The following is a 23795-nucleotide window of genomic DNA, read 5'->3' as shown; positions in this document are numbered from 1 at the left end:
AAGGATGTAGTTGGGAGGGGACAGCTGATGACGCGGAGAACTGAGGCTGCACGGAGAAGGCCCCGAGGGGCTATAGAGGACTCCTGGGAGGGAGAGGCCATGGACATGCTGGCCGGAGTGGGGCTGGAGACAGTCACGGTGGAGCCAGGAGGATATGGGAGGACTCAGACAATGGGAGAAGGAATTTTTTCTTTTCTTTTTTTAATTTATTTGACAGGTAGCGTTACAGACAGTGAGAGAGAGAGACAGAGAGAAAGGTCCTCCTTCCGTTGGTTCACTCCACAAATGGCCACCACAGCTGGCGCTGTGCCGATCCAAAGCCAGGAGCCAGGAGCTTCCTCCGGGTCTCCCATGCAGGTGCAGGGCCCAAGCACTTGGACTAGAACTCAGTGCCCATAAGGGATGCCGGCGCCGCAGGCGGAGGATTAACCAAGTGAGCCGCAGCGCCGGCCCCAAAGGAATTTTCTGCTGAGCTCTCTTCCTGCAAAGCTGCCGCCGGCCCACCACCAGGCAAACAGGAAGAATGAACTAGGAAGTTAAGCAAAAAGGGTGTACTGCTTCTCAAGGTTCCCAGTTCTCCCACTCTGCGTGAATCTTCAGGGAGAAGCTTTCCAAGGGTAAGCGTCACATTTGTCTGCTGCAAATCAGCATAATGATATTCTTTTTTGGAATTCTGAGAACATTTTAAAAAACCAAGAACTTACTGATTTTGGATTTTTATCTCAGAAACGTATAGGCTGCCCTATAATTATTAGAAGTATCATTATGTTCCTAAATCTGTATATATGAAATACATCAAACTTAATATAAATAAAATTAAAGAAAAAGAAACTTCTAAAATACATCTTTATCATAATAGGAAGATACTTCTATTAGGGTAATCGGGGAATTTAACAGTAGTAGTTATTGAAGAAATGCTCACCTATATTTCCTCCGATCTCGTATAACCTTTGGTTCTGAATCTTAATACACTCTGATGGACTGTGACTAAAGAAAAAAACAGAGAGAGAGAGAATGGAATATAATATGAACTCTATCAAGACAGGAGGGATATTTGCATATCAAACAACACAATAACCAACGATTCACTCTGCTGTGAGGCAACACACCCTACCTATTATATTCCGACAACAGCGTCTTGTGTGACTGACACCAGGCCCACGGGGGACGGGACCTCAGGGAGCTCCATCAGGAGCCAGTCCCAGCCACAGCTCCAGGACCCTGCAAGGCGGTGATGGCTACTGACACATCAGGGCTGATGAAGGAGCAGCTGGGCATTTAACAGTGCCTTGTCTCGGTCACTTTACTCTCTGGTCAGAAGAAATCAGGTTTCATTTCTGTGTTTTCCGAAAAAAGGAATGAAATTGTCTCAACCCACGTCACCTTTCAGAGCTTGCCTGATACTCCGCAAATGCTTTTAAGGTTGACTTCGTTGCGAGTCTCTACGCCTGTGATAAAAAGCAAGTCAGAGCAAACAACTGCCCGAGTTAATTTTCCGCTCCACGCTAGGATAGGAGCATCTCAAAGCCCACTGCTGATCTTCCTCCCGATTCAGAAGCGACTTTGAGTCTGGTTATTTTTTTCACCTCTTTATTGTCAGCAAACAGGATGTGTGTCCCCCCTCCTTTGTCTGTTTAAAAGTGTTATTTGAGGTAATATCTGTAGATGCAAGAAAGAAACAGATTCGGACGATGTACATCCTTTACCCACTTCCCCCAACACTAACATTCCAGTGCAACGTCACAAGCAGCATGTTGCTAGACGTCTCGTCAGGATCCAGAACACTTGCATCCCCACCAGGATCTGTCCTGTTGCCCTCTTATAGCACAATCGCCTCCCTCTCCCACCCTGAGCAACCTCTACCCTATTCTACAGGTCTACACATTTGTCATTTCAGAAGTGTTATACAGGGGTGGGCATCTGGTCTAGCAGGTAAGAAGCCCGTTACGATGTGATGGTTACACAGTAATAACCTACTTAATGCCTCTGGTCATTTGTGATTTTTAAGGAACTGATCCTCTTCTTCCAAGTTTTTTGAATATATGAACCTGAAGCTGTTCATAGGTTGATATCTTTTTTTTTTTTTTTTACAGGCAGAGTGGATAGTGAGAGAGAGAGACAGAGAGAAAGGTCTTCCTTTGCCGTTGGTTCACCCTCCAATGGCCGCCGCAGCCAGAGCACTGTGGCCGGCGCACCGCGCTGATCCGATGGCAGGAGCCAGGTGCTTCTCCTGGTCTCCCATGGGGTGCAGGGCCAAGTACTCAGGCCATCCTCCACTGCACTCCCTGGCCACAGCAGAGAGCTGGCCTGGAAGAGGGGCAACCGGGACAGAATCCGGCACCCCGACCAGGACTAGAACCCGGTGTACTGGCGCCGCAAGGCGGAGGATTAGCCTATTGAGCCGCAGCGCCGGCCAAGGTTGATATCATTCTAATGGAAGTACTGGATACCCCCTGTCTTATTCTAGATATTGGTGACTTGTGTTTTCTCTTTCTGTCTTTCTAAAAGTTTATTAATTTTATGATTTTTCAAAAGCTGTAAAATTGGCTTTTTGTTTCCCCAATATTCTCTATCATTTTTCCATTTTCAATTTTATTGATTTCTGCTCATCTTTATGAGCTCCTTCTTCTGCTCGCCTTGGGTTTATTTTCCTCTTATTTTTCTACTTTCAAAAAGTGGGAACTTGATGACTGATTAAAGATCTTTCCCTCTTTTGTAACATAAGTACTTTTACCTGCAGTACAACTTTCTTATAATAAAAATTAAAATTTTCTCTCTGCATGGCTTTATTTGCATCCCTTGTAATTTGATACAGTGCAGTTTTTTTTTTTTCATTCTATGCATTTCTTAAACATTTCCCTTAAGACTTCCTTTTTGGCTGGTGCCACGGCTCACTAGGCTAATCCTCCGCCTTGCGGCGCCGGCACACCGGGTTCTAGTCCCGGTCGGGGCGCCGGATTCTGTCCCGGTTGCCCCTCTTCCAGGCCAGCTCTCTGCTGTGGCCAGGGAGGGCAGTGGAGGATGGGCCAAGTATTTGGCTCCTGCCATTGGATCAGCGCAGTGCGCCGGCAGCAGCACACCAGCCGTGGCGGCCATTGGAGGGTGAACTAACGGCAAAGGAAGACCTTTCTGTCTCTCTTTCTCACTGTCCACTCTGCCTGTCAAAAAAAAAAAAAAAAGACTTCCTTTTTGATTTATGGCTTATTTAGAAATATTTGGCATAGTTTTAGAGGGTTTGGAAATTGCATGCTGTCTTCTTTTATTGACACCTGGTTTGATCCCTTAATAGTCACGGCAGATATTCTGTATAAACACTGTATTTTAAATTTGTTGAGGTTTGTTTTATGGCCCACAGTATGGTCTATCTTTTAGGTTTCTGTCTTGAATTATCTATAGCATTTTGTTTTCTGTTGTTATTTGAGAGGAAGATATACACAGAGTGAGAGAGGGAGAGAGAGAGAGTGAGAGAGAGCAAGAGGGAGAGAGCGAGAGAGAGAGAGAAAGAGAGGTAGACAGCTCCCATTTGCTGGCTTACTCCTCAGATGCCCACATGGCTGGGGCTATGCCAGGCTGAAGATAAGAGCTGGGAACTCACTCCTACGTGGATGGAAGGAATTCTACATGGATGGCAGGGACCCAAGACCTGAGCCATCACCTGTTACCTCCCACAGTGTGTGTTCATAAAAAGCAGAGGTGGGGCTTGAACCCAGGTATTCAGATATGGGATGTGGGCACCTCTTTAATTAATTATTTAATTTTCACTTTATTTGAAGGGGGAGGGGAAGAGATCTCATATCTGCCAGTTCTCTCCCTAAAGACCTAGGCAAATCACAAAGGATATATTAAGATGTGCCAACATAAATAAGACCAGTGTCTGCTAATAATAATTGATAGAATTAAAAAGGAGAGAATGATCCAACATGGGAAGTGGGATACACAGCAGAATCATAGAATGACAAGTGCCCTAAACATCACTCTGGCCTCAGAATCAGCCCTTAAGGCATTTGGATCTGGCTAAAAAGCCCATGAATGTATCTCAGGCATGGAAAGCCAAGACAATGTGGCATATAATGATCTACATGAAAGATCTCTGTGAGTGAGATCCCAGCAGAAAGAACAGGCCATCAAAGAAGGAGGTACCTTTCTCTGAAGGGAGGAAAGAACTTCCACTTTGACTACGGCCTTGTCTAAATAAGGTCAGAGTATGTGAACTCAAGAGGCTTCCATAGCCTTGGCAGCTCATGACAAGAGCCTTGGGTGATTACTGACGTCATAAATAAGAGTATCAATTGTTAAGTCAACAACAGGAGTTACTGTGCACTTACTCCCTATGTAGGATCTCTGTCCTTAATGTGTTGTACTATGAGAATTAACGGTAAAACTAATCTTTAAACAGTACTTTATACTTTGTGTGTCTGTGTAGGTGCGAACTGTTGAAATCTTTACTCAGTATAGAGTTGATCTTCTATATACAAAGATAATTAAAAATGAATTTAATGAAGTATGGGATGGGAGAAGAGCAGGAGATGGGATGGTTTGTGGGCATGAGGGTAGTTATGGGGGGAAGAACTGCTATAATCCAAAAGTTGTTCTGTTGAAATTTATATTTATTAAATAAAAGTTTTCTATTTAAAAAATGTGCCAAATGTCCACCCTGTGACCTGGGCATCTTAAACTGATATCTTAACTGCTATGCCAAACAACCCCCCTTACAGTGTTTTTGAGTGTATTGTATTGTATGACTTTGTGGTTTCCCTGGGTATTACAACATACACATGGAACATACAGATGCTTTACACTTTGGGTGATGTGTAGAAATTTAATTTTTTTTGTTTAAAAAATAGTATTTTTATGCTGTGGTAAAAGAATATGACATAGAAATTTACCATCTTAACAGTTTTGAAGTATGCAGTTCCATGGCATGAAATACGTTCATAATTTGTTCAATCATCACTAGCATACATCTCCAGAACTCTTTCCATCTTGTAAAGCTGAAATTGTATGCCCGTTATACTACAACCCCGTTACCCCTGTCACCCCATTGCCTAGCAATCATTATTCTACTTTCTGGTCTATGATTTTGATTACTGTAACTACTTTACATAAGTGAAATCATATGAGTATTTGTCTTTTTGTAACAGGATTATTTCACTTTGCATGATATCTTCATGGTTGCTCAATGTTGTAGCACATCCTTCCTTTGAAAGGCCAAATATATCTCATATACATATACATATATCTACATCTTATATATATTTACATATATATCACATCCTGTTTATTCATCTGTCATTTTGACTGCTGTAATTAATGCTATGAACATCTGAGTACAAATATCTGGGGGAGACCCTGCTTTCAGTTCTGTTGGGAACACGGCCAGACATGGAATTGGTAGGTTACATGATGAATCTATTTTTAATTTTTGGAGAGCTGCATGCTGTTTTCCACAGCAGCTGCACCATTTTGCATTCCTCCCAACAGTGCACAGGGGTCTGGTTTCTCCACGCCCTCACCCCCACTTGCTATTTTCTGCCTTTGAAAATAGCAGACACCCTAGAGAATGTGATAATTCTCTTTATTTTTAGTTCTTTGAATTAAAAATCATGTAAGTTAAAGGAGGAATGCCACTGATGCATATAAGAATTTCATTTTTAAAATAGAGATAATCTGATATGCTAGCATAACTAAACCTCATTTCACTCTGAAATTATTTCACCATTAAAAAGTGGTAGTTCTCCCTAGAGGCTGAGGCCGGCCTCTGGAGGCCTCAGGAACACGCCTGCGGGCTGGAGCGAGCCCCCGAAACCTTCTCTGGGGGAAGCTCTGGGCCCCAGTGCCCCTGTCTGGCTTGCACATGCACAGTGGAGGCTCTCTGGCACCCGGGGGCAGGGGTGGTGGGCGGGGCCCTCTGCCACAGGCTGCTGGATTAAAACAAAACAAAACAAAACAAAAAAAAGTGGTAGTTCTCTTCATTTATAGGAGATTCGGAAAATTTTTAAAATAAACTTTTCTTTTAAGCATTTTTTTAAAAAGATCTATTTATTTGAAAGTCAGATTCAGGGAGGGAGGGAGGCAGGGAGGGAGGGAGGAAGATCGATCTTCCATCCACTGGTTCACTCCCCGGGTGGCTGCAATGGCCAGTGCTGGACCAGACCAAAGCTAGAAGCCAGGAGTCTGGAACTCCATCTGGATCTCCTGTGTGGGTAGCAGGGGCTCAACTACTTGGGCCACCTTCTGTTGCTTTCCTAGGTGCATTAGAAGGGAGTTGGATTGGATTGGAAGTGGAACAGCTGAGATTAGAACCAGTCCTTGGATAGGGGATGCCAGCGTTGCAGGCAGCAGCTTAGCCTGCTATGTCACAACAATGGCCCCATAACTCTGGATCTCTTAGATTTATAGAAAAATTCTGAAGATAGTACAGAGTTCCCATATGCCCCACACACTGTTCTTTTAATGTAGACATCTCATGTTAATAAAGTGTGTTTACTAAAATCAACGAGCCAAAACTGACATTATTACTAACTAAAATCAATTTTTTACTCATAGTATCTTCATTTTTACCTAATGCTCATTTTCTGCTCAAGGATCCCATCCATGATACATGCCATATCTTTCTTTTTTAAATATTTACTTATTTATTTGAAAGGCAGAGTTAAAAGGGGGTTGGGGGAGAATCTTCCATCTGCGGTTCATACCCGAATGGTTGCAAGGGCCGGAGCTGGGCTGATCCAAAGCCAGAAGCCAGGAGCTTCTTCTGGGTCTCCCATGTTGATATAAGGATCCAAGCACTTGGGCCATCCTCTGCTGCTTTTCTAGGCTCATTAGCAGGGAGGTGGATCAGATGTGGAGCAGCCTGGTCTCTAACGGGCGGCCATGTGAGATGCTGGCACTACAGGCAGCAGCTTTACCCACTATGCCACAGCGCCAGCCCCCTATATGACATTTCGTAATTTTAACAGTCTAAAGAGTGTTTCCTCCCAAATTCAAAATTTGGAAGTTCAGAATATGACCTTCCTATAGGGTATTTTCAGATGTAATTAGTTAAAGATCATGAGATATATTTATCCTGCATGTAGAGGCACCTAAAGACAGAGGAAGAGACTGGCATGAACAATCTACACACCATGGAATGGCTGTGGACGCTGGCAAACCCCAGAAGCTGGGGAAGAGGATGGAAGAATTTCTCCTTCAGAGCCTCCAGAAGGAACCAACCCTGCTGATGCCTGTATTTCAGACTTCCGGCCTCCTGAACTGTGAGAATACAGTCCTACTGCTGCAAGTGACCCATTTTGTGGCCACTTGTTACGGTAGCACTGGAAACCTAATACAGGAGTCATGTCTCCTTAGACTGTTCATGGCTGTGAGTTTCTCATACTTGCCTTGTTTTTGATGTCCTTGAGAGTTTGGAGGAATTTTGTAGAACATTTGTCAATTTGGATTTGTTGGATGTATTTCTCATGTTTAGGCCAGAGTTCAGTATTCTTGGAAAATGCTATTTTCCATCATATCTTACCAAGAGTGCACACATCCAACATGGCTTACCACTGTTAATGCTAACCTTGAACACTGTCTGATGTTAGATATTTCTGACTGTGAAATTACTTCTTCAATCTTTACAATGCTGTACTTTTTGGGAAGAAGTTACTCTGCACAAACTACATTTACGGAATAAGAACCTCTTACTCCATATATACATGCTATTTTAAAATATGTTTGTCTTATGCATGTCTTCTAAATGCACTGAACACCACATAAGATGGTGCAATTTTTGCTTTTATCATTAAATGCGATTTCAGAAATGCATGTGATGTAGGATAGTGTATTCCACTTACGCCCATATTTACTATTCCAATGTGCTCCTTTCCTTTCTGATGTTCCAAGCTTTGTTGTCTTTTTCTTTCTGTTCAGGGATCTTTCTTCAGCCACTGTTTTTTGTAGGGTTGTCAGCAACAAATTCTCTTAGTTCTTTCATCTGAAAATGCCCTTTATGTCCCCATCATCCTTGAAAGATACTTTTGCTGGCCGGCGCCGCGGCTCACTAGGCTAATCCTCCGCCTTGTGGCGCCAGCACACGGGGTTCTAGTCCCGGTCGGGGCATCGGATTCTGTCCTGGTTGCTCCTCTTCCAGGCCAGCTCTCTGCTGTGGCCCGGGAGTGCAGTGGAGGATGGCCCAAGTGCTTGGGCCCTGCACCCCATGGGAGACCAGGAGAAGCACCTGGCTCCTGCCTTCGGATCAGCGCGGTGCGCCGGCCGCGGCGGCCATTGGAGGGTGAACCAACGGCAAAGGAAGACCTTCTCTCTGTCTCTCTCTCACTGTCCACTCTGCCTGTCTAAATAAATAAATAAATAAATAAAAAGAAAGATACTTTTGCTGAGTACAGAATTCACATGGACAGTTCTTGAGAGATGTGATGTCACAGCCTGTGGCCTTCATGGTTTCAGATGAAAAATCTGCTATAATCTGAGGTGTTGTCCTCTATAGAAAAATGCCTTCAAGTTTTTTTTCTTTATCTTTAAATTTTGCAAGTTTTAATTATAGTATTTTGGCATGAATTTCTTCAGCTTTATCCCGTTTGAGTTCTCTTAGCTTCTTCAATACGTAGGTTTATGTCTTTTGCTGTTTTGGGGAATTTTCAGTCATTATTTGTTGACACACTTTCTGAGGCACTTTCTGAGACTCTGTGAGTCTTCTCCTTTGGGACTCTGATGATACAGAATTTACCCCTTTTGGTTTAGTCTCACAAGTCCCCGAGGCCGTGTTCACTCTTTCTCAGTCTACGTTCTCTCTGTTGCTTAGAATAGATTGATTCTTGGGTATGTCCTCAAGTTTGCTAGTTCTATCCGCTGTTAGTGCTCCCCTAGATTGAGCCTATTCAGCAGGTTTCTGATTTCAGTTGCTGCATTTTTCAGTTCTATAATTTCCATTTGGTTTTTAGGAAGAACGCCTCTTTCTTGGCTGAGATTTTCTCTTTTTTCATTTGTTTTGAAAGACTTCGTAAGTGCTTGTCGAAAGGTTTTTTGTGATGGTTGTGAAACCCTCGTTGGATCATTCTAACATCTGATTCTGCTTAGTGCTGGCCTCTGGTGATTGCCTTTTCTCATTCACATTGTGATTTTCCTGTAAGGAGTGATTCTTGTACTACATTGTGGCCATTCTGGATTGCATTGTGAGACTCTGGATCTTAATCTACTCTTCGTGTTTTGGCCGGCGGTCCTCCTATTGAGGTTTATCGCAGATCTGGGTGGGCGTCTATGTTTGGTTTTCTTGCTGGGCCCCAGTGTAAGTGGGACACCAAACGCCACTGCCTCACTGCCCCTAGTGGAAGGGGTAGATCAGCAACCTGCTGGGCTCTGCCGCCAGGGCTGGGGAGACACAGGCTGATTACACAGCTTTGTTGTTTCAGCATGAGAGTGAGGCTCAGCTCCTCGCGGGGTCTCTCTTAACACCGGAAAAGAGGGGCAGCAGCAGAGTGCCAATTATGCCTCCCTCCTAGCACCTGTTCTACCAGCTGTCAGGTGGAGGCTCAAGCCCTCACTGGGCCTGGCTGATAGCAGAGGGAGCGGGAGGGCACAGGATGATGACTGCTTCTGCTCCCTTTGCCTCATTCATTTCTGCGGATGAGGCTGGGAGCGGAAGCTCAGCTCCTCCTTGGATTTTAATGACACTGAGTGTGAGCGAGCCTGGAGGCGAATAGCTTGTGTCGTGCTGCCTCGGTGCTGTGCCTTGTCAAGCCTCATCTCAGGATTGCGCACACACTGCCCGGGTTGGGAATCAGATCCTGGCCTGGCTCTGCTGGGAGGAGGATGGCAGATCACTCCCTGCTTCTTCCCACCAAAACCAGAGAGGCAGTGGTGAGTTGTTCCTCTCAGTGTTCGGCTGGCATATGGCAGGTCTGGTCCTGAAGGTTTCTAGTGGTCAGGTCAGCCTTTCCCCAGCCCTTTGGCTTGTGGGGTGGGGATGGGCTTTCCTTGGAGCTCTCGGTCATCTGGGCCTGTTGTCAGTTCCGGCTGAGAGGTGTCTGCAGTGCCCATGTGGGATTCGGGGGAGGCAACGAGGAAACCCCCGGAAGTTGTCCGAGTGTTGTTTCTCAAGGCCTGTGGTCCTGAGCATGAAGCCTCTTTCAGAGCCTTCTTGGCTGTTGTGTTCCGGGCAAGGGTAGAGGTGCAAGCAGGAGGAACCGGGGAGAAAGGCTCTCCTCACTGCTTTTTTACTTAAACGTAAGAGGCAGTGAGCAGGCAGTTGGAAAATAAGCCTGGGGTGATAAGAGGCAAAAACTGGGCCAGGTTACAACTTTTAAACGGAAATGGGCCACAGTTCTAACAAGAGAATTTGGAGAAGTTGTTACAAAGGATTTGTCTATCTGCTGTCATTGGTTGTAGGTAATTTTTTTTTTTTTTAATTTTTGACAGGCAGAGTGGACAGTGAGAGAGAGAGACAGAGAGAAAGGTCTTCCTTTGCCGTTGGTTCACCCTCCAATGGCCGCCGCGGCCGGCGCGCTGCGGCCTGCGCATCGCGCTGATCCGAAGGCAGGAGCCAGGTGCTTCTCCTGGTCTCCCATGGGGTGCAGGGCCCAAGCACCTGGGCCATCCTCCACTGCACTCCCTGGCCACAGCAGAGAGCTGGCCTGGAAGAGGGGCAACCGGGACAGAATCCAGTGCCCCGACTGGGACTAGAACCTGGTGTGCCGGCGCCACAATGCGGAGGATTAGCCTAGTGAGCCGCAGCACCAGCTGGTTGTAGGTAATTTTTACCAGTAATATTTTCTATCCACAAAAAGTCAACTTGAGAGTAGAAAGTCAGTTTTGTGATACATGTAACTAGGAACCAGTTGGACGCTCAAATCCCTGGTACGAAACTTCAAATCTTTACATGCCTGCCTACAGGTATTATTAACAGTATTTCAGGGGTCTAGGCCAGCAATAGGCAGGTACAAATGTCCAGGGTTCCTGTTGGCCTCTACTCTATAAATTGAATCATAGAAGGGCAACTTTGGACAACTTTTTTTTTGTTCTGTCTACTCTTGCTTTTGTAACCTTTTTTGGGTGTGTCTACTCTTCCTTTTTTAATGTATTCTTTCATTTAAAAATGTACTTATTTATATACACAAATAAAAATAAATATATGTATACACACATATATTACTTGTGCACATCATAATTATAAAACAACAAATTTTTTTTGGAGTGAATATATGTTGTAACTAGTTACCATATCTTACAAAAAGGACTCAGGAGCCTCAAAAGGCCTTCTCTGTCACTGCTTTCCACCCCCAGCAGACGGCCACCATCCTGAATTCCAGATTAATTTCATTGACTCTTCCTCTCTCCTTTTCCTTCCCTCCCCTCCCCTCTTCTCCATTTCCCTTTCTTTTTCCTCTCCCTTCTTTTGTTCCCTTTCTCTCTCTCTCCCTCCTCTATCTCTGTTTCTTTCTTCACGTTTATTTCTTTATTTTTATCTACACGAAAGGCAGAGTACCATAGAAAAATAGAAAGAGAAATATCTTTCACTGGCTGTTCACTTCCCAGACACCTGTAACAACCAGGTCTGGGTCAGGCTGAAGGCAGGAGCTGGGAACTCCTTCCAGGTCTCCCACAAGGGTGGCAGGAACTCAAATACATGAGCCATCATTTACTGCCTCCTGGGGTGCACATTGGCAGGAAGCTGGATCACAAGCAGAGTAGCCAACACTCAAATGAACACTCTGATAGGAATGCCGGCATCCCAAGTGGCATCCACAGTGCCCATCCCCATGGACCATGGAAAACGTTACTGAAATGATTGTAAATTCACATGTAGCTGTAGGAAATACTAAAAATTCTTTGTACTCTTTGCCCACTTTTCTCCTATGGCAATATTTTGCAGAACTATAGTACAGTATAGTATAGTATAGTATAGATTTCCATTTTTCTCATTTGTGTGATTTTAAGTTCAATGCAATTTTATAAAAGTTTGTTTGTGTACCTTCACAGCCCAAATTCCAACACCACAATTTATGTTGCCCTTTTATATCCAGACACATCTCCCTGGTGACCACACCTTGTCTTCTAGTTAAAAAATTCTGTCATTATACAATATCTAAACTTTTGCATTTTTTTCTTTTTTGCTCAACAAGGCTACTCTTTTTTTAATACAACTAGAATTTTTTGTTGTTGTTGAGAGGCAGACAGTCAGAGTGAGAGACAGACAAAGTCCCCATCTACTGGTCCACTTCCCAAAAGCACTGTGGGCACAATGGCTGGGGCCAGGGATTCCATCCAAGTCTCCACATCGGTGGTAGAGACCTAACTATTTGAGGATCAATTCTGCTTCCCAGAGTATACATTCGAAGAAAGCTGGAACTGGGAACACAGCTACAATTCAAACCCAGGTAGCCCGTTCAATACAGGATGTAGGTGTTTCGACCAGTGCCTTTTCCACTAAGCCAAACACCCACTGCTGGAATTCTTTTAAAGGATTTCCATCAGAATTTACTGCAGATCATAAAACCGTATCTGCTCTCCAATGCATAAATTTGAAAACCTCAGGGCAAATGTTAGCTCTTGAATAAAATATGCCTAGACAAAAATTCTGACGATTTCTGCTCTTTTAACGTGACTGGCAGATAGAGTTTTTGCAAGTATCATCCTGATCCTAAGGATTAGGTTTTACACTTGATCTTAGCCAAAAGGCTGAGAAGCTATCGGGGCTGGAGCCGTGGTGCAGTAGGTTAATCCTCTGCCTGCGATGCCGGCATCCCATGTGGGCGCCAGTTCTAGTCCGGGCTGCTCCTCTTCCAATCTGCTCCTCTTCCAATCCAGCTCTTTGCTATGGCCTGGGGAAGCAGTGGAGGATGGCCCAAGTCCCCGGGCCCCTGCACCCACGTGGGAGGGCAGGAAGAAGCTCCTGGCTCCTGGCTTCGGATTGGCACAGCTTTGGCCCATTGCGGCCATTTGGGGAGTGAAACAACAGAAGGAAGACCTTTCTCTCTGTCTCTCCCTCTCACTGTCTGTAACTCTGCCTCTCCAATAAAATAAATAAAAAAATTATTTAAAAAAAGCAACAGCTATGTGCCCATTAGGAAACCTGGCCTCATGATGTTCCTGAAAAATCTATCCAGATATTTAAAAAAACTAATTTGCTACACTTTTCATTCTAATAGAAGGTAAAATTCATTGACTACACAAAGATACCAAGACAGAACATATCAATTCAAAACCTCATTTGTAGAAATTCTTTTAAAAAACAACCTTTCGTCACCAACCTTCTACTGTCTGCTAGCTTCTTTCTCTACTTTTGACTGTTGTAGTCAACTGGTAAAACCCTCAAAGTCACAGAGTTAATTTTCAAGAGGCCAAATCTGTCAATGCCTGGGAGAACCAACTCAGGGAAGTCCAGCTTCCTTGTACAGAGCAGTTCCCTCACGTTCACTCACCTGTTCTCATACTGGAATTTCGCCAATATGTCTTTGGCTTTGGTTTGACTGTTAAGTTGAATGGCCATGGACACCTTCGAGAGAAGTGGAGCATGGACCCGGATGACTCCTTCTGGCACGTCAGACTGCCAAAAGGAAAAAATTCAATACATTCTGTCAAACTAGCACAAATACAGACCCAACAACAGCACTTAGAGATAGGACCATCCCTGACACTCAGAATTAGGGAAACACATGTGTGTGACCAGCTTTTACCCTAAAGGAAATACCTTTTTTAAAAAAGACTTATTTATTTATTTAAAAGGCAGAACTACAGAGGGAGAAGGAGGGAGAGACAGAGACAGAGAGAAATATCTTCCACCTGCTGGTTCACTTCCCAAATGGCTGCAATGGCTGAGGCTATGCCAGGCTGGTGCCAGGAGCCAGGAACCAGGAGCTGCTTCTGGGTCTCCCACATAGTTGCAGGGGCACAAGGACTTGGGCCATCTTATGCTGCTTTTCCAGGAATATTAATGGGGAGCCGATCAGAAGTGGGATAGCCATGAACTGGTGTCAAATGGGATGCTGGCACTGCAGGTGGAGGTTTAACCTATGCCATAGCACCAGCCCCAGAAACATCTTTTTCCTATTTATCAGGAGATTCACTAATGAGCTTAACCTGGGGCTTTACTTTCAATACATGTTTAGGCCTTTCCACAATGCTTTAAAATCAAGAGAAGGGAAAAGTGGACCATGGCAGAAACAGGATGCTTCTATTACTGCAGTGTCCTAAAGAAGCCTACTTTAAGCAGAATTCTGAACTTCAATATACCTGAGAAGACACTTTCTGAACATTTCAAGGATTAACTAGAGATCATGACTTCTCCAAACAGAGAGAGACAGATACCACATGTTTTCTTTCATATGTGGAAGTTAATATGTACTTTAGAAAAACAAGTGTGAATGCCTACTATTTGGTATTTTGATATTCATGAATGTTGTCCTCACTGAATTATACCCCTTAGGCTTACATATTAATACCCCTGTTTCCATATTTTACGATCTTTGTCATGAATCCCCACATTATGGGATGTTAATATATCCACCATTGCTTTTAAAAATAGTATGAAAGTATGTATATTAAAATGAAACTGGCAAAATGTTGAAAATTGTTAAATCTATATATCCTCATTGAATTCTTTATACTTTTCTGTATTGTTTGAAATACTTTGAAATAAAAGACAAAAGAGAGAATATGCTTCTCAAATCCCCTCTCTTTTTTTAGTTAGCCCAAATCGAATTCCACAGGTGCACTTGAAACTTGATCCCAGGAAGTGTGTGGCAGCACTGTGCAGACCATTCTGCCTTGCTATTGGAGAAGAAGGTGTCTCTGCTCTCCTAAAATGTGACTGGAGCCCTGGTCTAAATGGAATGGTCAAAGAATGGTGCTTTCTGGTAAAGTTTGTTTCAAACTTTGAATTTTTAATAAATTAATTCTCTATCTATAAGATGAAAAGAAATAAATTTCTATTTGTTTAAGGACATGGCCACTGTCAGGTAATCATTTAAAATAAGTGCTTTCTCAAAGGATGGTGTTGTTAATATAGAGGTATATATGAACTGGATCAATAACACTTCACAGAATGAATATGTTATGGGTTGAATTCTGTTCACTCAAAAGATATATTGATTTCCTAATCTCTGAATCTCAGAATGTAACCTTATTTGGAAATAGGATTATTGAAAGATAATTAATCAACATGAGGTCAAACTAGAAGAGAGTGGGCCCTTAGCACGGTATGACTGGTGTCCTTATAAGAGGAGAAGAGTCACAGGGACACACAGTGAATGTGTTGCGGGGGGCAGGGGCTAGAGGCAGAGACTGGGTGACTCATTGGCAAGCTAAGAAATGCTAAGGATTGTTGGCCTCACCAAAAGCTAGCAGATATGCAAGGAACAAACAGACTCTTCCTTCAGAGCCCTCAAAAGAATCAATCCTGTTAACACCTTGATTTTGAATGTTGAGTCTATAAAACTGTAATCAACATGTACTGTTTTAAGCCATGCTGTTTGCAGTGCCCTATTATGGAAGCCCTAGGAAATGAATACAAGATATTTTTAAATAAGTTCCATTCTTAAGAGTACTCTCCTAATATGACCAGCCGGAACCGTGATAGTATGTCAGGGTTAGATGTTGAGGGAACTGCACTGGGAGGGGGTCAGTGTCCCTTGCTCCTTGCAGCCAAGATTGTACACCTAAGAGACTCCTTTGATCATCTCCGTCTCTCCCCTTCTAGCTCCCCAGAAGCCTGAGTAAGACAAATTCCACATGCAGAGTGCAGGATCATCATAATCACATTTCCCTTGTGACTTCCGGTAACATTCTTTACTGTGTAGAGGGTGCCTGACCACACACTGCAAAGCATCCGTTTGTTGGGTCCCTGTTCTTTTAGGTGTCACCCTGAAAAGGTGAAGCTGTAGGACAGATCAGGAACAAAATCATGTTATGTAAACAGGAAGGCTGCAGCCAGAGTGTATTAGCCAGGGAGTTGGTAGGGGCACACAGAGATGACTTATTTTCTTACCAATCTTCTTGAAGAGGGTGATTTTTGTAGTACCTTTGAAGTCTTGGGGCTTGTAATCTAAAAAGAAGCAAAAACAAAAAACACATTTAGGCTTTAGGATTAATGCTGGGAAGACATGCATTTGCTATTATGGGAAGTGTAAATTGGTACAGTCTTTATAGGAAATATATTGGCAATATTTATCATATTAAAATATGCATATGCACCTTGACCCAACAAGTCTACGTCCATAAATTTATACTAAATTATACCTCATTTGTGAAAAATGATTGTATACTTCTCATTCACTGAAGCAGATAGGACACAATCTAACTGTTCAATAATATGGATTGTTTCCATGAATTACTGTTTGTCTATGGAATACCATGGAAAAGAAGCAAAGAAGCAGGCTTTGTTGACTCATATGGAATAATCATCATTATTTATTTTTAGTTTTCTAATTACTTTATTTGGAAGGCAAAGAAACACAGAGAGAGGGAAACAGAGATCTTCCATCGGGGTTTATTCTCCAGATGGCTGCAACAGCCGGGGCGGGGTCAGGCCTAAGCTGGGCGTGCAGAACTCAATCTGGGTCTCCCACAGTGCAAGTACTTGAACATCTCCTGCGTGTGTGTTAGCATGAAGCTGGAATCGAGAGTGGGGCTGACCTGATCCAGGAATTTGTAATTTGGTCATGAATCGTCTATTCCAATCAAAGTTATGAATGAAAAATCCGGCAGAGTACAAGTGCACTGAAGAAAAACTCTTTCTTCATCTTTAAGTAGTCTCTTCCATGGTACTGACAGTCTTTAAATTCTATCTTGGTTTTATTTACAATGAAAACACTAAAATAATTTACATCCACTAAAATCATTTACTAAAATCATTTAATTTAGGAATGCACCACTTGCAAGTGCATTACACACATGATATGAGTTGACATTAATGACAGCCCTGCGAAACAGAGATAGCTTTACTTTCCCCTCCCCAATTTATAAGATAAGAACATTGAGGTTCAAAGAGACGATTGAATTTGCCCAGGCTAATATGGTTAGTGATTTATAACCAAAGCTTTAGCTCTGCACACATCATCCTTATGCCATTAACGTGTTCCAGTGTGAAAATGCCAGAGCAAAAAGCTCCAGAAAACTGTCTGTCCACAGAAGTTATGGATTAACTGGCCCAAACGGACATAATTGACCTTTACAGAGCTCTGCATATTAACCCAGTGGTTACAACCCAGGGAGTGCTAAAGCAAGAAAAACAGTGAATCTGGTTAAGAACAGTGAGCTCTTTCCCATCCCTGCTCCCTGGCTTACAGATAACTTTGAAGATAACATCCTAATGTTAGCCAGAGGAGACAGGATGGGCCCCGCTTACACACAATTCTACCTCTATGTTGTAACCTGTCTGGGGCTTCCTGGAAGCCTGGCTCCAAAGGTTTGCCTTAATCTGCTCTCGCTTGGAACTTGATGGGTGCTAAAGGGAGGTAATGTTGAAGACATTTATAGGCAGATGTTTCAGCCTAAGCTGCCCGAGGTATCGAGGTATCGGATAAGAGCTGGGGAAAACAAAAGCTGACTAAGAAGCTTAGGAAGCAAGGCTGGAGACTAGGAAGTGTTGGGGGAATTAGGGCTTTGAAGAGTTCCGACACATCCCTGGGAATCTGGAAGGTCCCTTTAATGCCCCAGGCTGTGAGCAGGACCGGAAAAGCACAGGAGCTCTCACCTCTGGCGGACCTCCAGGCTCTGTGCAAGTCCGAAGCAAAGGCCACAGAGACTTACAAACTGCTTGGCTAAGGGTGAAGGTGGAGAAAGGCGGGAGTATGGGTGGGAGGGCGGCGGGGGAGGGGGAGAAGCATCATGTTCCCAAATCTGCATCTATCAAATGCATGAAGTTGTGCTCCTTAAACAAACAAACAAACAAACAAACAAAAAACAGGTGAAGCTGGCCCCAAATATACACAGATCTCTGCAAAGACTGGAAGTTTTTTGTTGTTGTTGTTTCAGGCATTTAAGAAATCTCGATCTAATCATTGGTTAACAATTAAGGTAATGGAACAGCAGCCACACACAGCAAACAATACAGATTTTGCAAAATTAGTTGAGCAGAGAAGTCACTAAACAAATAGCAACATCAGATTCTGGGGGAAGGGAAAGAATTTCATTTCCAAGGTAGCCACGGTCTTGAGATTAACAATGTCCAGTCTTCAACAAATAGTTATGAGGCAGGCAAAAAAAAAAGTCAAGAAAATAGGGCCCATACACACTGAACCTACTTAAAAAAACAGGAGTTCTGATAGTTTCAAAAGAAACTGTCCTTGAGGAAGCCCAGACATTTGATTTACCATAAAAAGCCTTCAAATACTTTTAAATATTCAAAGAATAATGGAAACCACGTCTACTGGTGATGGCTATACAATATGTGAGCATACGAAAACCCACTGGACTAAGCATTTTTTTGGGAGAGCCAGAGATACACACACACACACACACACACACACACACAGAGCAACAGCGAGAGTGACAGTGAGAGCGAGAAAGACAGAGACAGAGAGAAAGCTCCCGTCCACGGGTTCTCTCTCCAGATGCCCACAACAGCTGGTGCTGGGCCAAAGCCAGGAGCCAGGAGCTCAATGTGGGTCAACCACGTGGGAGGCAGTGCCTGCTGCCCCCTAGGGTGCGCATTAGTAGGATGCTGGAGTTGGAGCTGTGACTCAAACTCAGGCCCTCCAGTCCGGGATGTGGGCATCCCAAGTGACATCTTGAGCAAGCACTGTGCCAAATGCCTGCTGCATGTGCTATGCATTTTTAAATGGCTAAAATGGTGAATTTTAAGTTATATTAATTTTTCTCAACCAAAACAAAGTTTTAAAAATCCTCTCCTAACTGACATGAGGTCACCTTGCATTCATCATGGGGGCAACACTTCCTCTCACCCCCCCCCCCCACCCCCCGGCCTGGGCATTTACTATCCCTCTTCCTTGGATGTGCTTCCCTGTCCTTTCTCCCCTCAACACGCGCTCCATCCTTTAAGATGTAGCTCCAGTGCCACCTCCTCCAGGGAGCCATCCATCATTTCCCCTGCTGGAGCAGATTCCTTTTCTGCAGGCCCCTCCCACGGTCAGCACAGCCAGTTTTGCTGGGTTTTGATGCTCTCATGTATGTTGTCTCCCATAAGTTCCTTTAAAGGCAAGGTGAATTTCAACACTCTCTGCATCCCCCTGTAGCCCGGCACTCATGGTCATCCTCAGGCTAAAGCAACAGATAATTCTTCTATGACTGGTTTCCGTCATGTACGTCTACAGAAAGCACGAGGGGAAGCAAAAATTCTTTGGAATGCGATTAATTTGTGCACAACAATTTGAGGATTGGATATTCTCTCATTATCCAATTCCTACAGAAATCTCTTTCCCTACTTATCAGATATATACTGGATCCCCTGAAATCTTCACAGAGAATAAAATGTGGACTTTCAGCTTCTGTGAGAGCCATTGTCTGGTAAGCACTTAACAAAAAATTAAACAAACTTAATGATACAGAGATTTCGAGAACTTCAACCAAAAGGCACCTAATTCAACAAAAGGAAAAGACCATGGTATTCTGTTTATGGCCGTATTTTCCAAAAGGTCCAAAGTTACAAGACTGCCTAACACGTTGTTAGAATATAAAATTTTGGGGTCCAAATTACCAGCTACTTTGTGCCTCCACTTTTTAAAAATGTTTTGGGCTTTTTAAAATTATTATTTGAAAGGCAGAGTGACAAAGAGAGAGAGTAGCAGAGAGAGAGAGAGAGAGAGAGAGATATCTTCCATCAGTGGATTTATTTCCCAAATGGTCACAACAGCCAGGGCTGGGCCAGGCCACAGCCAGGTGCCAGAACTCTATCTGGCTCTCCCACGTGGGTGCAAGAGCCCAAGCACTTGGCCATCTTCCCCTGCTTTACCAGGAGCTTTGGCAGGGAGCTGGATTGGAAACGGAGCAGCCAAGATTCGAATCTCTATTTGGGATGCTCTACGGGAGCTGTGCTCTATGTGGGATGCTGGTGTGGCAGGCGGCGACTTATCCTGCTGGGACACAGCGGCCGGCCCTCGTGCCCACCCTGTGCCCCACTCGTGCCCCCCTCCTCGTGCCCCAGTGGCTCTCGTTACCTCTCGCTCTATGGTCTTCCTCCGCAGAAGCTTCTTCACGCTCGGGAGCTGCTTCTTTAACAACATCGTGGCCTCGTTCATTCTCCTTACTTGGCTGATTAAAAAAGACGGCACCTGGAGAAGAACAAGACCTTGACTGGAGAGAAAATACTGGGGTTGTGCCTCCCGCGCCAATTCTGCTTCAGTTATGGCAACGCCTCCCAGCTCCCCAGTACCCCGGAACCAGTAACTGTGGTGCTTGTACAGTTTTTCTAAAGACATTTCTTTTATTTATTTATTTATGTGAAAGAGTTACAGAGTGAGGAGAGAGAGACACACACACACACACAGAGATAGTCCATCTGATGGTTCACTCCCCAAAGGGACACAATGGCTGGGGCTGGGCCAGGCCAAAGCTGGGAGTCTGGAGCTTCTCCTGGCTCTTCCACATGGATGCAGGGGCCCAAGGATTTGGGTCATCTTCTGCCGATTTCTAAGGAAGCTGGATTGGAAGTGGAGCGACCAGGACTTGAACCTGTGCCCATATGGGATGCTGGCACTGCACACAGAGGTTTAACCTGCTGTACCACAGTGCTGGCCTGTTCTTATACAATGTAAGAAAGACTATCAAGATTACTGTTTCTTGGGGAAAACACGTTAAAGAGGAGCTCTTAAGGAATGCACACACATCCCACGGTATTTGTAGGAGGTTGGTTCTAGAACTCCTGCAGAAAACAAAATCCACAGATTCCCAAGTCCCTTAAAAATGGCATAACCTTTGCATAGAACCTATACACATCCGCCTGTAGACTTGAAATCATCTCTAGATTCCTTATAACACCTAACATAAAGCAATTCCTATGTAGATGGCTGTAATACCATATTGTTTAGGGGCTAAAGATAAGAAAAAATCCATACCTGCTCAGTATAGATGCAACTTTTTTTTTTTTTTTTTTTTTTTTAAGTATTTTAGCTCTGAGGTTGGTTGAATGTGTGGCTGTAGAAGACCAAGCGTGTGAGGCCGCCACACATGCCCTGGGGCTCCTTCTTGACATTCTCAGCTTACGACTCAGGGAACTGCTCAACCCCAGAGCCTGCTGCTTGCAGCCTTCCCAGAAGAATGACAGTGAGCACGCTGCCACTCACCTTCCACAGGATCTTCTGGTACTTGAGCATGAGGCGGATGATGTGGGCTGCAGTGTTTGCCAACAGCAGCTCTTCGTAGTCAGAATGTTTGCTTCTGCTGAAGAAGAGGTTGGGCGCCATGATAGTCGAAATGTTCCATATGCTCATTCGGTTTTTGGATTCATTGGCGATCACTTTGTTGAAGAACGTCAGGAGGGCCTACGGAGAAAAGGACCGCGTCACACTATTGTACCCCATCGAAAGGCACGCTGGTGGCGCCCGTTCAGGTCTGCACCCGTTCACGGGACTGCAGGAAACTGGTCAGAAGCACAATGGAGGAACGTGTCCTGCTTCCCCTGTAACCGCGCTAAGAAGACGCGTCACCACCTGGCTGAACCGCCCACAGCAGCAGCTCCGTTTGATGGAGCTTATTTCGGTGGAGTCTCTAAGAGTTTGCACTTTCTCCTTTTATCCTAAACAAGTCTGACAGATATTAAAATTAAATATAAACCAGGAAAACGTGGCGGCTCAAATAAACATGAAATACGGTTTTGGTGTGAAGGAAGCAAAGCAAGTCTAAAAAAAATACTTAAAACATCGCTGTTGCAAACTATTTAACATTTCCTGGGGACAGGAACATCCATCTAAATAACATTAGTATCTCATCAGCCCAAAAGTAAATTCCACTGACAAATTTTAAAAACATTTACTATTGTGATAGTCATTTAGTGCAGCAGTAAAATAACCCTTTGGCATGCCCAAATCTCACATCAGAGTGCCTGGTTCACTCTCCTGGCTTCCTGCTAATACACACTTTTTTGAGTGTCATATATATGTAATTACATATTCACTAATCATCATTCCATGCTCTTTAGGGTTGAGTGCTATTGTGAATATTATTCCACTGAAGAGGAAACAGATGGATAGGGATGGAATATCTTCCCCCAGCATCAGTGGAAAGCCAGGAGAGAGAGAAGCAGGCAGAGGGAAAGAGCTCCCATTCACTAGTTCACTCTCCAAATGCCTGCCACAGCCAAGGCTGGGTTATGCTGAAGCTGGGAACTAGGAATTTCTTCCAGGTCTCCCATGTGAGTGGCAAGAACTCACCTACTTGAGCCATCACCACTGCCTCCCAGGGTCTGCACCAGCAGGCAGCTGGAGGCAGGAACAGGAGGTGAGAGTTAAACTCAAATACGCAATGTGGGATGTGAGCCTGCTGGTCAGCAGTTTAAGGACTAGGCCAAATGTCCTACATTCCTTTAACTTCTGATAAAAGGGCATCATGTAAACAAAGCCAAAAACCAAGCTAATAAGTTTGCAGTTTTTGAAAAACTTACTGACATTAGAAACAGACATTTTTATGTGCTAGCTAATCCCCACCCTTGCATAAATGATGTGATATAATTGGCATGCATGATAGCTGACACAGGTGCTTCTGCTCTGTACACAGGGAAAGGGCCTCCCCACACTGAAATGTCTGATTACAAACAACACTGAGGGCCTTATTTGCTTTCAGCTTTATGTTTCCTGAGCTCTTTGCAACACATCCCTACCTCAACTTCATTCCAAACACCTGTCATACTAACAACATCCTACAATACTTGGAATCATCATCAAAATACAAGAGAGACCAGTTTTTTTTTTTAATCAATATACAGCAAAGCAATGAAGTTAAAATAAAGAGAGGGATATTTGGTATGAGGAATTAAAAAATACGAATCTATCAAGTGTTCTAGAATATGTTCATAGAGAGATCACTTCCTGAGCTTCACTTTTCCTAATCTGACAAATGACCAGATTCAATTAGGTGATTTCCAAAAATTCTGAAGTTACGGGATTAAACTGAATTATCCTCATACAAATGGCAAAACATGAACATTTTAGAAATCTCATTTCGATTTGTGATTTCACATTTCCTTCCCAAGAATCCTCATCAGATTTTCTTGCCACAAAACTAAAGCAAGCAGCTGAGAATCAACAGTTACAAAGTCTCTTATGAGTGTACTGCAAAACGTACATGGAAAAATGAAATTACATGAAAAATTATGGTGCAAAAAAATTTGCAATCCATGCACTGCTTTTTATAACATGCATTTTTCATGCACTTTTTGAAGACCCCCCCCCATATATATTTTCTTAAGTTACATAATGGTCTCATTTCCTTCTGGCACTGTTCTATTGAAGCCCCCTGTCCCTTCTACTCCTAACACCCAGCTCCAGGCCTGGCGTGTGGCAGACTCTCAACAGGTCCCAGATGAACTGAATGAGCGCGAGGCGATTGTTCAGGAAGAAGCAAGGATTGCTGCTTTCTGTCATGCTCAGGAGAACTGTCAGCGGAAGCCTGGGAAGGCAGCGGGTTGGCAGCATGCTCAGATGGCACGGCGAGCTGTCACCCCTGTGCTTATTTTTTTCTAGATGAGTCATCTCCTCGGAGCGTCAAGAGCCCGGTGACAGGCCATGAGGTCGGACAGGACGTACCTGGGCTGTATCCCTGTTAGCGTCAGGCAGTGCCATGACCATGAGGTGCAAGGCTTGAAGCTGCACTTTGATGTGAAGCCCTCCTAACAAGAAAACAGAAATAAACAC

At 43.9% G+C, this 23795-nt stretch overlaps 1 protein-coding gene across 10 annotated transcripts in view; it reads right to left on the bottom strand.

Moving 5' to 3' along the window:
* ARHGAP28 (Rho GTPase activating protein 28) overlaps positions 1-23795 on the bottom strand; it is a 209736-nt gene that overhangs the window by 5480 nt on the left and 180461 nt on the right. For 9 of the 10 annotated variants that reach the window (XM_089305313.1, XM_002713588.5, XM_089305315.1 and 6 more), the window contains 6 exons: positions 23688-23770; positions 21231-21428; positions 20106-20219; positions 15977-16033; positions 13413-13537; positions 923-987 (listed from right to left, as the gene is read on the bottom strand). In XM_089305313.1, the coding sequence (XP_089161439.1) occupies positions 923-987; positions 13413-13537; positions 15977-16033; positions 20106-20219; positions 21231-21428; positions 23688-23770 (642 nt within the window). Of the gene's footprint in view, positions 1-502; positions 638-922; positions 988-13412; positions 13538-15976; positions 16034-20105; positions 20220-21230; positions 21429-23687; positions 23771-23795 lie in introns of those variants that run through there. The other variant, XM_089305311.1, reaches the window with a different exon arrangement.

Source organism: Oryctolagus cuniculus, chromosome 10 (genome assembly GCF_051225735.1).
Source record: "Oryctolagus cuniculus isolate XC-2025 breed Fujian yellow rabbit chromosome 10, ASM5122573v1, whole genome shotgun sequence".
NCBI lineage: Eukaryota > Metazoa > Chordata > Mammalia > Lagomorpha > Leporidae > Oryctolagus > Oryctolagus cuniculus.
Note: the sequence above shows the minus strand (reverse complement) of the source record. Positions and strands in the feature narration are given on the sequence as shown.